Here is a 21353-nt window from a genome sequence, read left to right as displayed (position 1 = left end):
AGAGCCTCAACGTGTCAAACCAGCCTGAGCGTAGCCAGCTAGCAGTTAGCGCCACATTGGCTTGCTGACATACAATAACCGGCCACTAGTTGGAGCCACAGAGCAGACAGACGTCTCCTCCCCACGAAACTGCAAGTTTGAAAAAAAACTGATGATTCGATTTTATGGAGGATGACTCAGCACCTCATGACAGTCACTGTAATAACAATCCAACTTGGCCCTTTTATTTTGACAGTCACCGGAATAACAATCCAATTTGGTGCTTTTATTTTGACAGTCACCAGAATAACAATCCAACTTGGTACTTATATTCTGACAGTCGCCGTAACAATAATCCAACTTGGTACTTTTATTTTGACAGTCACTGGAATATCAATCCAACTTGGTGCTTTTAGTTTGACAGTCACCAGAATAACAATCCAATTTGGTGCTTTTATTTTGACAGTCACTGGAAAAACAATCCAACTTGGCGCTTTTATTTTGAGTCACCAGAATAACAATCCAATTTGGTGCTTTTATTTTGATAGTCACTGGAATAACAATCCAACTTGGCACTTTTATTTTGACAGTCACCATAATAACAATCCAACTTGGTTGTCTGACCACTAGAATGTCCTTGTTCTCTCATTGTTAATGTTTAGAGCGCATTGTTCTCTGCTGCATGTGTGTGAGCTTTTATTATGAGAACAAACAGCACCAACTAGTGGCCTGGCATGCAAACTACAGCATTTCTTCTGTTTTCATGTCAACTGGGCTCAATGAAAAACACATTTTCTAGACTTGGAATGGCATAAAATAAAGCTCAATAAAGAGGAATGTATATTTTTAGCTATACGAGAATGTAGAATGAATCCTGCCCCTTAATAGAAAACTCAATAGATTCTGTTTCCATTCCTGGAAAAGTAGAATATTTATTCTCAACTCAAGTTTGTAAATTTGGGTTCAAATTGCCAAAAATCCACCATATTGTTTTCAAAATAACCAACTTCCTTTTGAGTTTTCATGAGACATTTGTGCGTTTTGTTACACGTTCTGAATGCCTTTGCTCTCCGTGAAATGTGACATAATTTCTAAAGGTGGCGCCGTTGAGCCATTTTGCCACTCGCGTGTTTATTTTCCCCCCAAAATATAAACTCTTGTCACCAGCTCTGATACGAGTTTGGCAACAGAATCCAGAATAACCTTAATCCACTGTCGTGAGCCGGGCCAAGATGGAGGGAACGGACGGCGAGCGCCAGGAAGAGAGCACTAAATAGGAAGGCAGGATGAGAGGAGGAGGAATAAAAGACAAAGGGAGGGGAAGGAGGCCGGTGATTCTGTCGTTCAAACCTCAGTGGAAACTAAAACAAACTGAACTGAGGAGTCAAATTAGATGTTGGTGAAGGAAAGCAAGTCAAAGATACTGATGGAGGAACCGTGACTCCATCCATCCCTCCATCATCCCTCAATCATTGAGAAACAGATTTTCAGTGCGAGAAACCTGAATGACTTTGTGTTTGAGGGAAACTCATGTTGTCACAAGTTCGTCAAGTGAAAAAAACCCACCTTGTCCAGATTTGGACCGTCTTCTTCTTGTTCTTCTTCTTGCTCGGAGTCGACGGTGCAAAACCGCTGCCCCACTGCACCGCCCACCACTCTGACTCATGCAGTCGTTCAGCAGCATGTGGGAGGCGTGGACGACCGCTCCTCTTCGCTGAGGAGCAGATTCAGAGCCCGATGGAACAGAAGGCACCGAAAATCCAGGAAGAAAAAAAAAACCCAAACTAAAAACCAAGGTGGCAATGGAACGTTTGTGGAACACGGATTCTGCAGAAGAAGTTCTGAAATGTAGAACCTTCAACCTTCGTCTCGGTTCAACACTCGCCTTGGTTCCATTCCAAGAGACTGGAACTGAGATAATGAACTAGAAAACTCAGATGCTGATCTCCTTTGTTCTCCTTTGTAAATAATGCAAAGTGCCTTTTACCATCCACTGTGTCTGGGCGGCGATCTGTTCGTTAACAAGTATTTTTTTAAATTCTATTTATTGTTTTCATGAGGAATAAGTCTTATTCATGATTTTTTTTTTTTGTGGCATCCTCTGGTGTCCCCCCCCCCCATGTCATCAACACGATTATGATATATCTGTATTTTTTTACATTTTGTATGCATATTTAGAAATACCAAAATAAATTTGTACACTCATTTATTGTACGGCAGAAAAATAATCAAATTAAATGGCCGCCTGGGATCGAAGTCTTTGCGCCTTCACGCTCTGACCCCTAGTGGACACGTTAGGAACAGCAGCTAATTCGGATCATTACAGCCTCCCTGCTGAAATATTAAATCCTTATATTTCAAATAGAAAACACTAGACATGCTTTGATTTGGATTTGGAGTCACACTAAGAGCAGAGCCGTTCTCTTTGTATCTTTATTTGTCACCACAGAGGAAATGAAACTTACCTGAAACGTCACAAACTGGCTGAAAGTCGAGCCCCAAAAATGATTTAAACAGTTAAATTGCGTTTGTCTAACCGGCTCTAATTGGACTCACCGGAGCGAAGACGTCGAAAAAAGCCAAACAAAAGAACAGGTCATTTCTGACTCACACAGACCGAGGCGGCGTCACATTACAGCCAGAGTTTAATTGGAGTATTTTGGACGAGTATGTTTTTTTTTTTTCTCACAAGGCATTAAAATGTACAGCAAACGAACCACGAGTGTCGTACGTGATGGTGGTGATGGGGTCACTTCCATGCCACGACTCTGCCTGCGGGTGGGGGTGGGGGGGGGAGGGTTTCAGGGGCCAGAGCGGGGGAGGGGGAGGAGGGGGGGGGCAGAAATAATACCGCATGAACAGAGCTGGATGCCATGCACTAGTCTCAACCATGAGCCGGGAGTTAGGAAATAAACAAAGAAAACAAAAACAAAAACAACCACACTCGCGCTCTTGTCAAACTTTTTTTACATCACATGAAAACAGGAATAATATTATTGTAATAATAATAATAATAATAATAATAATAATTACACTAGGAGCTAAAAGAAGGAGGCGGCGGATGTTATCAACAATGCGGAAACGGTCGGAACAACAAACGTCGACGAGAACAAGAAACAGTATTAAAGCTTTTCATGACCATATCAACATTCAGTGTATTGGAAAATACAATCCCAATAGACTCTTTGTATAAAAAAGAAGCTTTTCAAGTCAGCATGGAACAAATAACAGTTCAAATATTGGAGGAAGGAGGGAGGGAGAGGGGGGGGGGGGGTATATGACTGGGGTGGGGGAGGGGAGGCCGGGCGGATGTGCTTCCATAGATTCCAGAGGGAGGTGTGTGTGTGTGTGTGTGTGTGTGTCAGTCAGGGGTAGGGGTTGTTGAAGGGGGGTGGGGGCGTGGTGGTGGGCAGAGGGTCTATGTGGCGTAGCGTTTGGTCCACTGTTTGGCTATCCTGTCGTGCTCCGCTCTGTTGGTCAGGTACTGTGTGGCGATGCTTCCCACCAGGGGGTCCGCTGCAACAGAACACACCGGGTCAGAGAGTGTGTGTGTGTGTGTGGGTGGGTGTGTGGGTGTGTGTGTGTGTGTGTGTGTCAGATATTGGCTGCTTTAACCTGGAAACGTCCTGCAAAGAATCTAACCGCTTCGTTCAGGAGGCAATGAAAAGAATCTATTCTGGTATTATTTGAATTATTATTATTTTTTAATATAGAGCTATCTATATTAGAGCAGAGCGGCCTCCGACCGGCGGCGGCCATATTTTATTCATCAGGCGTTCGCACGGCGCCGCCTCACTTCCAATCGCCATGCATTGGACTTCTGTTACCGGGAGGAAGCCGCCCAAAGCAAACGTAGCGATCGCAGCGCAACATACCAGCGGCCGGTGGAGAACATTTTTTTAAAAATCAGGATTTACAGCCAAAATGTAAAAATATACTGAACTGCATCATGTGTCACGTATATATAATAATAATAATATAAGAGATATAAAGTCTGTAATGTCTTTCATTTACATGTAGCCTATTGGTAAATCATCAAACAAAGACCGCAGACAAGTTGAATGCATGAAACACTGTAAACATGAATTATTGACACGTAGATGACGATTCTCTGAGCTGCAAATCCTTCCTGGTCAAATTCTCTTTGTTTTTGTTGCTGCACACAAGAAACATGACACTTGTGTTCATACAGGTTCAGTGTATTTGTAGGTTATGGTTGTAAACCCTGATAGAAGCGGCTGGAACAGAGCAGGACGAGCCAGGCGAGAACCACGTTTCAGCAGGGAGTCACTTTTTTTTTGGCAAAAAAAACAACCGTTTTGGAAGTTTGTCATGAGAAAAATCCAGAATGTTGAAGGTTCAGCTTTTCTTATTCGTGTTGGAAAATTGCAGAGATTAAGCTTTAATAGAGTGAAAAAAATGGTTCAGCTGTGTGTGTGTGTGTGTGTGTGTACCGGGGTTGCAGTCGGTCAACAGGGAGCAGATGGACAGCAGGACCTTGGAGATGGTGAGAGCAGGACTCCAGTTGTCCTTCAGGATGTCCAGGCAGATGACGCCCTGGCTGTTGATGTTACAGTGATAGATCCTGGTGCGAAACGTCACCTGCGGCGCAAAAACACACACACACACACACACACACACACACACACACACACACACACACACACACACACACACACACACACACACACACACACACACACACACACACACACACACACACACACACACACACACACACACACACACACACACACACACACACACACACACACACACACACACACTGAACATCTACAAATTTCTCATCCCGATACTCATTTCTCCCTTCCTATCCACTTGTCCAGAAGTGTTTAAGTGGCGGCCATGATAAAGTGTGTTGGAATTCTCACCAAGCTAAGGAAAGGAGGCTCAATGCTTCCTTTAGAACCTCCTTTAGCCGAGGAAACACTGATGCTTCCTTTACCAAAGGAGACCAGATCATGCCGCCCCACAATTCCTTGAGGCGACAACATTTAAAGAGACCTGCTCATGTGAGTGTTCAGGGAAACTCACGATGACTGAAAAGGGAGCAGATCATGTAAGTTACCGAAGCAATAATCTGCTTTGAGCAACTTTAAATCATCTAGAACCCTAAAAACTAACTGTTCTCAGTTTGATTGGTTATTTATTCACCTCTTTTCCTTCACATTCAAACCTTATGATGTTTGAGATCATATCAGAGGTTAGAGCCACAGGGGAAAGTGGTAGAAATGTGCTTTTTGTAGTCCATTTTCTTTTTTTTAAATATGTGGTTTTCAATTTAACAAAATTCAACAAAGCCGTGGTGTCAATGTACATAAATCGTCACATTTTGCTCTGTCTGATCAACACATCCAAGTTATTGTTTTACTCTGTTGATATTTTATTTTCCTTCCTATTTCCAGTCCTGCTCGTTCCAGTAGATGGCGCCGTTTTGGACCAGCTGAAGAACAGCGTGAGCTCCCAGCGCTGAAGGTCGCCGACGGAGACGAGGCTCCGCTGTCATCAGGTGCAGGAGACGCAGTTTGATGAAGCGAAGCGGCGGAGGAGGAGGAGGAGGAGGAGGAGGAGGAGGACCACGTCAGCACGACATCATCAAGGAGTGACCTCTGACCTCTGAGAGCCGAGGCTGCCGACCAGGAAGGGACGTGGTCCTCCTCCCTCCCTCCCTCCCTCCTCGCTTTGTTCTCAACACCCCCTCCTTTCTCCTTTAATTAACTCTCCACCCCTCGCTCCCTCCCCCCTCCCACCTTCTCTCGCTCGCTCGCTGCCTCCATCTCTCTCCTCGCCTCCCTGGCTCTCTCCCTCCCTCCCTCTCAGAGAAACAAACAACGGTCTCTGGGAGTCGACTGACAGAGATAAACAAGAAGCTCTGCAGGTTTTCCTCAGACGAGACGACGGACGACCGTCGGTTTGTGGTTCCGTCTTTCCTCCTCCTCCTCCTCCTCCTCGGCAGCAGAATGCTTCGCTAACGCCTACCAGCAGGACGCTAATGACCATTAGCAGGATGCTAACGCCGCCGGCAGCAGAATGCTAATGTCCTGCTGCCGCTAGGCGTTAGCATAGCATTCTGCTGCCGAAACATGTGAAAAGATTCGATGACAAATGTGTCTCTCATGATGAATCACTGAACACTTTATTGGCTCTATTGTGAGAAACAACAAAGAAAAGCAGAGAACAACAGAACAAGAATACACCTGCTGTGAAAACAAAACAACCCACAATGGCTCTGGGAGAACGTCTGTGATCGACCTGTGAGAAACACCGATTCTTTATTGGTGTCTGACGTCAAATTTAAATGAGTTTCTTAATGATTGTTTCCTCTACGCACACCTACTGGTCAGTGCAGGTAAACACAATAGAGAGAGAGAGAGAGAGAGAAAGTGGACCGAGTCATGCTTTGTCAATGTGACGGATTTTAAAATGAGACGGAACATTTAGGTTTAAAGGAGGAGGAATCAGACGACGGCCACTGCTTTCGCTTTACGATTCTCCGGTGGCATGTTAAAACGACTCTGGAAATGAGACTGATGTCACGCGGGGGGAGATAAAGTGTGCGGAGGAATGAAGTTCAAAGCCACGAGGAAATTAGAGTCAGTGGAGGGAATTAATGTCGGAGGAGTCTAATCTCTCAGCCTGTCGCCGGGCGTCATTGCCGAGCGGGTCCAAACCCCGGCGCCTCGTCCTTGATTTCCCCCGACCTTTTATCTGAGCGTATCGGTGTCGGCCATAACCGGCGCTCGCCGCCCTCCCCGCACTGGCGGGCGAGGCTAATGTGGGACAGGTGCAGCTGTCGGAACAACAAGGCGGGCTGTTTTTCCCTGGGTGACGCCTTCCAGGAAGCAGGCGGTCTGAAACACGTCTCGTACGCAGTAGCAAACATCAGCAACGATGTAACGCTTTCCGACAGTCAATGACCAGAGAAGTGCCAAAACCCCCCCCCTCCCCCAAAAAACTGTCTAAACACGGACAGGTGTCATATAGAATTCTGACGCCATGGAACCCTGACCCTGGGTCAGTTTTCTAATGTGGAAAAATGAGCCACCCTTTAGAATTTTGACCCCTGATATAAAACTGGGAGAAGGTTTATGGAATGGTCTTAGTGACAACTTAAAACTGTGCAAATCACTGTTCTGCTTTAAAAAAAAAACAGTAAAAAGAAAAATAATTAATGGTTACAATGAACAATAATTTCTGTTACTTCTGTTTTGTTTTGTTTGGTTTTTCTCATGTATTACTTCTGTTATGTTCCATATTCATTTTTTCTCCCGTATGACGACTGCTATGTTTATTATTATTTTCCTCTTTTTTCTTTGTTTTCTTCTCCAGTTGCGTTTTTTTTTTTTTTTTATTTGAATATATTTTTTTGTATCACTGGTGTCTGGGGTAACCGCACGGGTTTTTAAGGGATAGGCTAAAATAAGCCTTGGCTTCAGCCTATACCCATTTCGGTTGCAAGTATATTGTGGTGCACTTATACTGAAACTGTAACCGAAATAAACCATTCATTCATTCATTCAAAACTTTTTCATGTATTATAGTGTTGAGACAGACGTCCCTTCTCCACAGGGGTCCCTTTTTCTATTGGACACCGGAACTGAACCAAAAGCGCAGGCCAAGCGCCGAGGCTTCAGACGGGAAGCGAGGGCTCCTCGTACCGACAGGCCGTCACTCACCTTGGGCGGTTTGAAGGGGTAGTCTGGCGTGAAGGCGATGTCCAGGAAGAAGACCCCTCCCTCGTACACGGAGCCCGGAGGTCCCAGGATGGTGGACCGCCACTCGTAGATGTTATCGCCTTTCGGACCGGCGCTGGAACGGAAGAGGAGAGTCGGGCTCACGAGAGGGAAACCTTAAAAGCGTGGAACTCGACTCTCTGGCGATCGTCAGGCGTTTTAAATCTGCGACGCGGCGTTGCTGTTTACCTTCCTCTTTGTTTCATCGAGGATTACACAAACACGCGCGCACGCAAGCTAATCCAATTCCACTTCCTACTGGATCGAGGCCAGATGCTCCTGTCGGCTCCTTGTGTTACTTTCACTTTCATCATTTACACAACCAGGGGAAGAAAAAAAAAAAAAAAGCAGCGAGATGAAGGAGGAGAAACCGTGAGGTGAGAGTCGCTCATGTGTGAAGCGCCGCCGCTGCCTGCTGCAGACCTACTTCCTGTCAGCGTGTGTTTGGACACAGAGGAATTATGGGAGTGGAGGCCGGAGTTGGAGACGGAGACGGAGACAGAGACAGAGACAGAGACAGAGACAGAGACAGAGACAAAATGAAAGAGAGATGAGAGAGAGAAACAGAGCAAGAGACAGAGAGAGAGAGTTGGAGAGTCAGAATGAGACAGAGAGAGAGAGACAGAGAGAAAGAGATGGAGAGAGAGGGACAGACAGAGACAGAGACAGACAGAAAGAGAGACAGAGAAATGGAGAGAAAGCAAAAGAGAGAAACAGAGAGCAAGAGACAGATAGAGAGTTGGAGTCAGAATGAGACAGAGAGAGATGGAGAGACAGAGACAGACAGATAGAAAGAGACTTAGAGAGAGAGATGGAGAGACAGAGACAGACAGATAGAAAGAGACAGAGAGAGAGATGGAGAGACAGAGACAGATAGATAGAAAGAGAGAGAGAGATGGGAGAGACAGAGACAGACAGATAGAAAGAGAGAGAGAGAGAGAGATAGATAGAAAGAGAGAGAGAGATGGGAGAGACAGAGACAGACAGATAGAAAGAGAGAGAGAGAGAGAGACGGAGAGACAGAGACAGACAGATAGAAAGAGACAGAGAGAGAGAGAGAAAGAGAGAGATGGAGAGACAGAGACAGATAGATAGAAAGAGAGATAGACCGAGAGACAGAGACAGACAGATAGAAAGAGAGATAGATCGAGAGACAGAGACAGACAGATAGAAAGAGACAGAGAGAGAGAGGATGCCGATGCGTCCAGGATAAAAATAGCCCGTCGGGGCGGTAGATAGACGGAGAGCTGAAGTCGACGGGGGACAACGAGGCCGATGTGTCGCTGCTCAGCAGGAGGCGACCGGCCGGGAGAAAATCTATGTTGGTGTGTCACAGTTTGTCAGAGCGAGGAGAGACGGGCAGGTCTGGTTATACAGAGGAACTCTTTTACTCGCAATGTGGTTCTAACAGGTACAAGAAAATGATCTTTGGAGACAAAACCTGGAAGCACCGGTTTGAAATATGTGGTTTCCTGGGAAAAATCTTCACGCACACACTTCTCTTAATGTCGTCTTTCCACAAGTTCTTCAGTTTAAAGGGTCCCTGAAATAATTCTATTAAAATACACCAGTATTTAGCATTATTTTTCCCCCTTTCGAATGATATATGACACACCAATGACAATCACACCACTATCTTGCTCTTGAGCGCCGAACGTCTAAAAATGCCTTTAAATCTCCCGCCCTGTGAATCTGACCTAGTTTTCCCAACTTGCCGTAGTTTTGCGCTGTGACGTATGAGGAGTTATTTACTTCCGCCCACAACAGCTGATCGTAGTGTCTTGTTTACATGTGCTCTGCATTATCGCGTTATTTAGCAGTTTTTTAGAGTCATGCCTAAGCGTTGTGTTGCGGCTGGGTGTTCCCAAATGCCCAGTCCGTCTGTAAGTGTCCATAAATTCCCAAAAGATGAAACTTTGAGGAGATTATGGACAAAACAAGTGCAGCGCACTCGCTCCAACTGGACACCAACAGAGGCCTCCTATCTCTGCAGTCAACATTTCACGGATGACTGTTACGAAACAGCACCCGCAATCCGAGAGTCACTTGGTTTTGATGTGAAGAGGAAACGTATCCTGAAACCTGGTTCTGTCCCCACCATTTTTAAACGGCTTTTTAACGGATTTTTAAACCCAACTTTCAGTAAGTCTTTTTAAAACCTGCTAAAACTTAAGACAAATAGACCAATAAACTTTGCAAAACACCCACTCTGACACAAGGGTAAATACCCGGTCACACACAATATGTGCACACGGGTAAATACCCGGTCACGCACAATATGTGCACACGGGTAAATACCCGGTCACTCACAATATGTACTCACGGGTAAATACCCGGTCACACACAATATGTACTCACGGCTCAAACATGTATGGTTGAACGCCTTGATTTTCTTCTAATTCTTCCTCCGATGATTCCTCTCCTTCATCTTCGTCCAAAACCAACGATACGTCACTTAAATCTTCACTAACATCGCTCCTAGGTGCTTCTGTATCGCCAAACCCCTCCATTCTTCAATCAGCTGATGTTGTTTTGGCTGGGACATATAACCCCTCGTACGTCATATCCGGTCTAGCTCAGGCGGCTCACATTTATGGCCCGCAAATATACCGTCGTCTGCTGCATCATGTAAAGTCAATTAAAAGGGTCGGAATTCGGACTTTTATCTGGGAATGTTATATACCTTTCGAAAGCATATTTATTCTTCTTTCTAAAGATGAAATCTGAAAAACATTTCAGTTACCCTTTAACTGCAACTGAAGATGCAGTTAAACACATATCCTGCTTACTTTGTTCTCACATTCAAGGCATCTAATTTGAATCTCTCTATATTTTTATCCCAATTATTAATATACAGTATTAACTTTGTATGTTGATGACACCCTGTTGTATCATCAATAAACCACTTGTATTTCCAAAATACTGTATGTCAATCATTATGTACGTTTAATCACCTCAGCATTGTTTTATTGGTAAATCCTTGTAACTAATTGGGATCATGTTTAACAAGTTCTTTATAAAAAAAAAAGCACAGCTCAACCAATTTCAAAGTCTCTTGTAAAGTGTGTGGCACAAAAGAAGCACAAGGCGATGTAGGATTCCTGAGAACGCTCCATATTTGGTACCATTGTATGCTGATGATACCATGTTGTATCTTTCCTCACTGCGATTTCCAAAATGTGCCAATCATTGGATAAGTTTAGGTCCCACTGTTTCCGTATGGTGCAGTGGTTATTATACAGAAAAGTCTTAATAATTGGGGTCCAGTTTAATAAGTTTGACTTAATGAGAAGTATTGCTTCCCAACTGAAGTGTCAGTTTACAGAATTAATTGGAGTCAAGGGTGGTGTAGGAATACTTCAATCTTTGCTAGCATTGTATGCTGATGATACCCTGTGGTATATTAGCTGCCTATCATTTCTTCACATGATCAATTCCAACATATGCGAGTTGATCATTGATCAAAGTTGATGATGAAAAGCCTAACAGTATGGCAACATACCAAATAAAATCCCACTCGGTTATTCTTTCATTCACCGACTCGACCTAAAATCCTGAACGCCGTCTTTAAAACAACCTGTTGAAGCCTAATATTTTACAAGGTAAAAGTGGCAAATCGACATCCAGACCTCTTAAGGTTAGCAAACCTCTCCGCTGGGTTCTCGCTGTGAGGAAATATTCAGAGCTCGACCAGCGCTGCTTCCTGACACGACGACTGATTTGAGACGGATCTATATTCTTACCGCCTGCCTGTCAGAATGACAGATGGTCCCAGACCTTGAAGCTTCACCTCGGGCTCCTCTCTTATTTATCCAGCCTCTCCGTTGTGTGCAATCAGTGTATTTTGCGAGCGATGACTGGACTCAAAAATAAAAAATAAAAAAAAGTCCACACCTTCGCCACGGGGAAAGATGAACCCGCTCTTAATGAAGGCTAAATGACAACGACAGACCCGGCTATTTCCCACGGTGTCCATTTCCAGCCGGTGAGCCATTTTTAATGAGCTCTGGAACTGGAGGGGCAATATCATCAAGGCCTGCGCCTTTCTGCGCCCCGTGGATCCCAATACACTGAATCCCTCCACAGGATCACCACAGAGAGGCGGAGCTTCCACTCAGCCTTCTTCTGGCTCTACTGGACGAGCGACTCGCTTTTCCTCCACGTCACATCGGCTTCATTGGCCAGGTGTGTTTAACGTACGAGGAATTTGACTTCGGTAGACTGTGCTCCCTTTGTACAAATGTAAACCTTAAAGTAATAAAACACTAACGTGTAGACTAAATACGATAATAGATAATAGTGCAGTGATGAATAGTGCAGAAGGATGCGGTGAACATGAGGCAGTTGACATTATAGAGTGTTGCGTAGATGATCGTTTGAATTAAATAATATACGTATATGAACATGCATAGTGACAGTTTTGTTCCAGGGTTATTCCACAGCAGCAGGTCTGACACACTGTGACGGAGTAGCGTTCATCAGAGTGACAGCCTGGGGGAAGAAACTGTTCTCATGACGGGTTGTTGTAGGCGTACAGTGATCTGTGTTGGCTGAGCCAGGTTTCAGTATAGCGTAGGGCGGCGGATCTGCAAAAATCCGTGCTTCCTGGCGTTAAGCAGCAGCAGTTCATCCACGTTGTTAGCCGGGGAGCGGACGTTGACCAATGTTTGATAGCTCTTCTCTGGTGAAACAGACCAGAGAAGTGAAGCAAAAAAATCCCCAAAACTACAAAAATAAAGAAAAACACAACAACTACCAGAGAGTGCAGTAATGTGGCAACCATCCGTGGCGCCATCTTGAGTTTTCTTTTTTGATAACATCACGTATGTAATACTAAAATGTTAAACGCATGTGGAATATTTACACGTGGTTTCAAATGACCATTTCCACTCAGACTGTCAAGGTACATTGACAAATGGGCATTAATTACTTGGTTTGAGTGTCTTTATTACCGATTGATTCATTCTAGTTTTAAAAAAGTGGCACGTGAAATACTGTAACTACCTATATGGCCTTTTATGGTTTAGCTACTCCAACATATGGTTACGTGAGACAATCCACCTGCAGTTCGTGGTACTTATGCTTTCAATATGTTAAGAAGACTCAGAATACTTGTTAATTATAAATGTACAACTTTTCAGGAGCGATTCGTGCAGCTCTGTGTTATTGTACATCCACTTCTGAGTGATGAAAAGGTGCATTAGCTCCATTCAGGTGTGTGGATAAATGAATGAGGAGATCTCCGTGAAGATTCAGGGACATTTGAAGGAACAAAGAAGCAGTTCTTTCACCTTTGACTGGTCCAAAAACCTTCAATCCACATGAAGAGTGCAGCATTTCTTTTTCGGGGAAAAATGGCAGAAAACCCAGCAGAGGGAAAGATTCAAGGCTTTCTTAAAATTAAATATCCTCTCTGCTCCGGAGTTTCATTCAGTTACATGTCGGAGTAATTAAAGCTTTAATGAGGTGAAGCAGGACTGGATGGAGATGATCCATGAGGTGAGTTTTAGGTATGAAAACCACAGTTAAGTTAAAGAGGTAATAACCTTTTTATTCAGAGGTCACTACTATTTATGTTCCTTACATATTTTCTTCTAAATTAATTTTTTCCCCTTAAAAAATACTGTAACATCTGACACTGCTAAACCATCAATAGCAAAAATTATGATTAAAAACAGTTGTAAATAATTTAACTGAAAAAATAAAGACATTTAAATGGTAAAATAGCGAAACTGGTTAAAAGTAGCCAATAGAAAAAAAAGGTAAAAGTAGTTGAAATGGTTAAATTGAACTGAAACAGCTTAAAGATACAAATGACTTGATTGCAAAAATGGCTTCACTACAAAAACAGCTAAAAAATGGCTAAAACAACACAAACAGATGAAAATCACTAAAATAGCAAAAACTGTTAGTTATAATCTGAATCCTCATTTTGAAGCTTCAACATCTGTTGCTTGATTCGGTGGTAAAACCATGTTTTCTAAAGTTCACAGACGACCTTTGTGTATTCAGAAGAGGAGTGGTGAGCCGCAGAGCTAAAGTTAAAAAGGAGAACTTTTCACTTTTCCAGTAACGTTTTGAGGAAGTGAAAAGTTGATGTTCCACTCGTCTGTGCTCCGGGCCGCTGCTGACTTGGCTCTCCTCACGCTAACAAAGCTCAGACCAGGAAACGATGAGGATCTAGCCGTGCTAACCCTGCTAGCTTGCTAGCTCACTGCATCAGACTGTGAGCAGGACATTTTGACAATTAGCACAATGGGTCGTAACAACCGGCCCTAGTCACTCATTTATTTGTGAACAACACTGTAGTGCAACTGGCTGTAGAAGCTAATCTCAGTGTAATGATCCATTAGCTTCCTGTGCTAGCACACATTAGCATTGCATTTGGTTTCAGCATTCATTCTGGGTCCGTGCAGTGGATGCTGACACACATTAGCACTGTGCCAGCCTGGAGCATACATTCCGAGGCCCCGTCCACACCAGAAAGGGAGAAGAAGACATGGAGCATGAAAAAAAAAAAAACTCTCGTCTTATTGAACCAACCAGACATCAGCAGCTTCTGCAGCCCCACCTGGAGCGTGAAGCAAAGAGTCTGCACCGTAGCTGCGAAGACATGTTAGCATTGTTAATCTATAGCCTAACATACTAACACGTCTTAGCATCTGTCCTTCATCTTTTCGTACGTGAACACTTTATTTAAGGAAACAAATGGTTCCTTGTGGGACAGAAACAGGACAAAACCACAATGCTGGATAGTTGCTAACTCCCAGAATGCCGTACACTCCTGTATAGATCCTCTGGACCCTCTGGACCCTCTAGGACCATTGGACCCTCTAGACCCTCTGGACTCTCTAGGACCCTCTAGGACCATTGGACCCTCTGGACCCTCTAGGACCATTGGACCCTCTGGACACTGTCCAGGAAATCTATCAAATCAATGTAAACTCCATTGGACACAAGAGAAAAAAAGTGAACCCACTGAACGTTCTAGTGCAGAGAAACAAAGGTCAATTGTCAGTATAAACAAAGCAACCTTCAGCTCCTTAATTGTCTTCTTCATCATCTTCTTCATCATCACTTGGTGGCAAACAAGACCAGAGGCTCCGGATCAGAGAGGAGAATGCTAATGAGGCATCGATCTCTTCGTCATCTTCATCAGCTCTGGATCGGTTCCCAGCTCTTCTTCATCCCCTTTGGATTGGTCCCCAGTGTGTCTTCCTCATCATCATCCTCTCTGGAGGAGATCAGTCAATGATGGAAATCTTTGACGGGTCAGATGAGTCATTTCATCTTTTGAAATAGGTTAATTGAGTGTCCATGTCGGTTTCAGCAGGACTTCAGCGCCACCCGATCAAATCGAAGTGCTCAACCACAAAGGAAGATCTGAAATACATGTAAATTATGCGACCAATGAACCGGATTTTTAATCGTCATGAGACCATTATGAGCTCCGGCTCATCCTGAATAATTCCTCCAAAACTTCTAGAGGGAATCGAACCGCTGAGCTGAGGAGTTCCTCCAGGCGAGATGCTTGATCAGTCCCAGAAGTTTCCAGCTCGGAGCGGCGGGCCGGGTGACCTCTGCGCTCAAACTGCCGTCATTTATCACGGAGCCCCGCGGGCGTATCAATGATGGCCTTCGCTAATCAATTCAGGCTAATGAGGCGGAGTGACAGAGACGAGCTCCCGACCGTCCATTTCAATCGCTCGTCACGTACGCCGACGTTCAATCTTCCCTACGACAGGTTCAGGGTCGGCAACGCAAAGGTAAACCAGGAAACCCTTGTCATCCACACACATTCTACTTGTTTGAAACTGTTCCCATGATAAAGTGGAAGTGTGTCGATCAGAACGAAGGTGTCTCCTTCTTATAAAATATACTTTCTGTAAAAAGTACCAAGAAATGACTGCGTTGTATTTGGTGCTATATAAAAAAAAAAAAAAAGTTGAATTGACTGACCGGCTTCAGAAGGTAGAGGATTAATCGTTAAAAGTATTTTCTATACGCAGTGAACTGAACTCTGTTGACAGTTTGCAGGTTTGCGGTTGAGAATGACTCCAGTATGTGTCGGAAACATTTTCCGAGTTTCGGAGTAAAAGTTCATTCAGGTTTTCCGTTGTTAGTTGTCGACAAAAGAGCCTTTGTTGTTGTTGTTGTTGTTGTTGTTGTGTGTGGGACAAACCTAGCAGGGCTGTCGGTGTGTTTGCTTACAGTGCGTCTGATGCCTCGGACGCCTCGGCAGACTGTTATTACTGCAGAAGCACGGCGGCTCTGTGGCGAACGCTCAAGGGCACTGCGCAAATGTCAGTGACTCACAGAGGAGCGATGAGAGGCTACAAATCTATTACTAACAGGTAAATAGAGACGCTCGGCTCGCCGCTGAAGGCCAGTCACCCAACAAAAGTGTTTGTGATCGGCGGCCCGTCTGTCAAAGGAAATAAGGCTCCGTCTGAAAATGGTTCCCGCTGTGAAACGAGATGATGATTCTTTCTTTCAAGCAAGACAGGAAATTTCCCTCAACACTCCCGGGGGGGGGGGGGGGGGGGGGGGGGTAGTTTAATCAGGTCGTTGTGTGTTCGTTCAGACCGATGTGGACTGAACGGCAGCACCGAGGCAATTCTGAGAGACGGATGGGTTCCAGGCAGGATGTTTCCAGGATCACCTGCCGTTTGGCTGCAGAGCTTCAGCGAGCGGGAGGATGAAACCTAAACCAGAGTCATTACTGTCTACTGACATTCCAGCCTGGGCGGCTAATCCTCCCTCCCCCATTACAGTTTAAGTGGATTAAAACTTGACGACTGATGATACAGCTCTGCGCTAACGCCACTGCTTTCCCGCCACACGCTACCGGGATCTTCCGCGACACTACAAGCACATTTGTAAAGTCTTAAATTCTCTGAACACAATGAAGAACCGAGTTAAACCGATGAGACAAAAGAGGCGGGGCAATTTGTGAATACTGTGTCCTGAATGAGCTTCCATCTGGAAAACGTGACAACACTAAGAGTGCAGTTCAGTTGTTGTAAGTCAGAATCAAATTATTTAGGCATCAGATCATACTGATGGTAAATAGATCATAACTAAAATTTTTAAAACTGTTCCTCCAGTAAATTGTATTAATTAAGAACCATTTGAAATGTTTCGGCAAAGTCTTTAATAACTGATTGATTGTAAATAACGATGAAGTCTGAGGCCCCAACGTTCTCCCTGACCACGCTTCATTGGTTTCAGAAAGGTTTGGCATTTACACGGCAAAGATAGAAAAATTGAAATGATGTAGTAAGCATGCCAGGTCATGGGGTGGCGCAGTTGGTTGTTGGTGATTTCCACAAACTCTCCAAATGTGACCAAAGTTTCGGGTTTGTTATTGTGTAAATGAGGCTTGAGGCCCTTTGCTTTGCACGGAACTCTGGAGGTTCCTCACGCCATTATTTCTGTCTAATTTCAACAATGCCACAATACTGGATGGTCGGTCTGTGTGTGGAAGTTTGCAGTAGATGGACAGAATATCAATGCAGAGTCCGGACGGAAGGCCCTGTGTGTATTTTAGTCTATATTGAGTATAAATGAGTGTAAAGGGAAGCTCAGTTGGTTGCAGCACTTCCCTCTGAGTACAAACAAACTAGTTCAGTTGTCCCCTGCTCCAGATCGAACCTCGCTGACCTACAAAAGGGCAGGTTCTCAAGTCTGCTCCTGGTTAGGAGACATTTCTTATAGTATTGCCAAAAGTCCGGGACTTTAAAGTTTCCTTCTGACGGGCCGTAATGACTTAAACACCACTGTGATCACTACAATTTGCCGACCATAGGATGGGTTAAACGCAGAGAAAGCACTTTCCACAAGAAGGACAATTCACAAAACTACAGCCGTTGCTGTAAATTTTAAAATACAGAGTACTTGACTTTCTTAGGAGAGTCAGAGTACCAGAATACTGTCCACACACTGTATTCTCACAAATCCCTGAGCCTTTCCTGACAGAGACTAAGAACCAGGTGCAGCAGGTATCATTAGGCTATAACTCTCTGGAGGCCATCACTTGCTGGTGAGGAAGGTTTCTGTAGCCTCATTAGTGACACTAAGCACCGTCGTAACATCAGTCCTACGATGAAGAGCAGCCTCAAGGTCTACAGGAGTAATCCACGACGCTGGGGCTGTAGAAACAAGTGAAATCTGTAAATTCTCTGCGAGATAAAAAGCTATTTGGATTCCTTTGTTGCCTTCGCTGAAAGGAACGTGGTGTCAGCCCGGCCTTTGTACTGCTTCGCTCGCAAGAAGGGAGCCGCGACACGGAGGTCGTGACATGAATGCTACGACACGAGAGCCGCGATACGAGAGCAGCGATATGAGGGCCTTGACAGGAGAGCCAGGACACGACGGCTGCGACACGAGAGCCGGCCGGCCGGCAGAAGGTCACGCCCGGTGGAACTCCAGCGCCGTCCAACCTTTTAAATCAGCACTAAAGCCACCGCACGACCGCTTTGTCTCGAGCACGTTGCCTGGCAACGCTGCATCCCTGCAGTGACTCCGTGCATGTGTGCATTTCACGCTGTTAAAGGGATCGCCATGGAAACAACAGCCGAGGTACGGGCAGACACAACAGAGCCGCTTGACTCACCTGGCAAAAGCAAGCGAAGGCCAGCGACTGAATGAAGAGTCTCACATATTCACGCTTTGATCCTCCGGGGGGGGGGGCAAAGCAGCAGACGCTAAACCAGACGTCACGCGAGAGGATGGAAGAGGCAGATTGCTTCCTAAACGTTAACGACGGCTCGCGGGCAGCCGTCGCATCTAATGCTCTCGCTGCATGCTTGTTCCAACTCAAATAAGACGAGACCGGCGTCTTGTGTTCGGCGGCTTGTAAATGAATTATGCCGCTCAGGCTTTGCGCGGGATTTGTTTTGGTGGCGGCGCAGTGGTGGGAGAAGCAAGCAATCATCCCGGCCCCGACTTCATGAAGCAGCCGACGGCTCCGTCACAAAGGGAACGCGACTGGAGCAAAGCTCACAGAGCTTCTTGATCGGGGGCCTGCCTTCATGAAAACGACAACACCTTTATCTCTTTCTATTTGCGCTGCACAAAAGACGCCTTTCAGGAGGAATCGTCTCGCAGCTCCAAGTGACAAATGTGACACTGGGACTGGATGCTGGAGCAGTTTGTCGTCTGTCACCTGCCCGCCCAAACGCCAGTTAGGGGAAATGAATGAAAAGATGTTTTTACGTGAAAGAAAAAAAAATCCAAGTGGACTTAATTACGTTAAGTAGAGTAAAATAAACAGTCATGTTTAATGTACACGATATAATGAAGTTAGTTTTGCTTAAAAATGTTCCGTAAAAATTCAGTAATGTATGCAAAGACTAGTTTGGTTTGACCTACGTGACAAATTTAAGTTTGTTATACTTGCAAATTTCATTCGGTTGCATTTGAAAAATGTGGTAATTTATACACATTTTAATTTTGCTTAACCCATTTACCAAAATTAAATGAACGTTACTTGGATTTTATTGTTACAATAAAATAAAATCAGTTCAAACGAGGAACGATCCTGCTTGTAACGATGCGAAAAGTGGATCTTACAGAGCATTTTTTATCAGTGCAGATCAGTGTTGACGGGCTGAGGGATGGTCGTTACGCCGCTTCCACACTGATCATTAAAGCAAATCACCAGGTTGGATGTGACTCATTTCTCCCTCGTCTTCACAAACATTCTGCCACCGAGTGAGTTTATGAAAACCTTTATGACCTAATGTCTCCCATTACCGGGCAGAACGGTAATTCATTAACCTTCCTCCTCCTCCCCCTCCTCCTCCTCCTCCTGGAAGCCGAGAACAAAGGAGGGGAGGAAAACACAGAGAGAAGGAGGAAAAGGGAGGGGAGGAGCAGGACGAGATTTCGGGAGGTAGTGGAAGGTGAGAATCCTCCATCATTAGAACAATGTCACGACTCCTGTTCGCCTCTGGAACTCCTGGTCGAAAGCCACGGATCTCCTTCTCCTCCTGAACCCCAAACAAGATTCTTCTCAGTTGTGGACATTGCACCTTATATAAAGAACAAGATACTTCAAACAAAAACCTAATCTTCACGTCTTAAGGGGGGGTTTAGAGTTCAGACCATGAGGGCTTCTCCTGGTTCAGGTCTTGCTCGTTGGAACTCATATTTCCGTCCTCGTCGTCGACTGTGGCCTCACGATAAACACTTTGTCAGGTTACATCAGGATCTTATCCCAGGCGTGTCAAAGAGACATTTCAAGCAGATCAGGATATCCTGTGTCTGTTCTTCACGCTTGATTTAGCCGCGAGGCTGATCAGCTGATTGAACGCCGAGACGAGGAACGCTCGCTCTCTCTCTCTCTCTCTTTTTCAAAGCTTTGATTTCTACCAGAGGCGAGCTCAGGTGTGCTGGTATGAGAATAACTACTGCTAGACATTGCTCCAGTCATTATCCTGAACTCCTAAAACACAAGTTTTGTGCTAATTATGTACGTCTCCTCGGCGTGGAAGTGAAGTGAATCTGACTGTAATAAACTCTTCTGAGGTAACAAGTCATGAAAGGAAACGTCAGACAATCCTGGAGAAGCATGTCTTCACTTAGACCGAGTTGTTGAGGAAATCAGAGTGTTTGTTCCTCTTCGGGGGAAAAAAAACTTTAATCGTAAAGGCCTGGTTCTTCTTTCCTCTGTCCACGTTCTTTCATCGTTTTCTAGTAAACGTGGGCATGAAGTTCCACAATGGCAAGAGGATGGACATTTATTCTGTGTGTGTGTGAGTGTTCTTGTTTTGCAGCTTATTGGGGTCTTCAATGTGAGAGCAGGCCGGTGACTCGAGGTCCACTTCTTCATTGGAGACCAGATCCAGGACTTCAGTTTGAAGGTTAAAACGGGGTCAGAGGGTCTCTGAACTTGCACATCTTTAAACAGCTGAATTTTTTAAAGAATCTAACATGTAGACGTCCATAAATGTCCACAAGGTCCCCTGCTTAGTTAGTCAACACTTATTTCAGCAGCACGTGCAAGTCAATATGTGTAAATGTTTCTTCGAAAACACTTATTATGGTCTGTATTCAGTTTAAGGTTAATCTGGACCAAACCAGTCTGATACCAAACGGCAGCAGCCAAACGTGAGCAGATAAGCAGCAAAGCAGAAGATGAATAGATTGATAAAATAAGCCTGTGCTACTTCCACCTTTGAAGAATTTTATTAGAAGTAGTTTGAAATTTTGAAAGAGTCTCTGAGACGCAAGGTCTTACTTTAGAAAAGTAGTTTTTGCCGCTTGGGTTCAAAATATGAGGCTACTCTGTTTTATCCGATGGCAAATCTGCATGATATATCCTGAAATTTACCGTGGGCGATATCATTCACAGTATACATGACGCAAACAGATGTAACTGTGATAAATTCTGTTCTGCATGTCAACATGGAGCCACGTTGCAGTAGATCAAGTTGACAACAGATCATATTTTAACACTACTTATCGTCCCAAGAGGCGGAAAGACCAAAACTGAAGTCGGGCAGCGTGGCGACTTCTCAAACCAAAACTGATAAGCTTTCAATATCTGTCTTTACATTAGAAGCTTCGATTTCTAACATAATGTCTTGATCTGAACAACATAAACGTATAGTTGGA

The 21353-nt window shown here is 44.6% G+C and overlaps 2 protein-coding genes across 2 annotated transcripts in view; both read right to left on the bottom strand.

The window, feature by feature from the left end:
* rpl15 (ribosomal protein L15) overlaps nt 1–21353 on the bottom strand; it is a 249507-nt gene that overhangs the window by 10549 nt on the left and 217605 nt on the right. The gene's annotated exons all lie outside the window — the stretch shown is intronic.
* Nucleotides 2490–21353, bottom strand: part of ube2e1 (ubiquitin-conjugating enzyme E2E 1) — a 45686-nt gene continuing 26822 nt past the window's right edge. The window contains exons 4-6 of the mRNA XM_080515638.1: nt 7677–7809; nt 4434–4581; nt 2490–3495 (exon numbers count right to left, since the gene is read on the bottom strand). Of these exons, the coding sequence (XP_080371764.1) occupies nt 3398–3495; nt 4434–4581; nt 7677–7809 (379 nt within the window). The 3' untranslated portion in view covers nt 2490–3397. The remainder of the gene's footprint in view (nt 3496–4433; nt 4582–7676; nt 7810–21353) is intronic.

The sequence above is a fragment of the Blennius ocellaris genome (assembly GCF_963422515.1).
Source record: "Blennius ocellaris genome assembly, chromosome: 20".
In the NCBI taxonomy this organism is placed as follows: domain Eukaryota; kingdom Metazoa; phylum Chordata; class Actinopteri; order Blenniiformes; family Blenniidae; genus Blennius; species Blennius ocellaris.
This window is presented reverse-complemented; position numbering and strand designations above follow the sequence as displayed.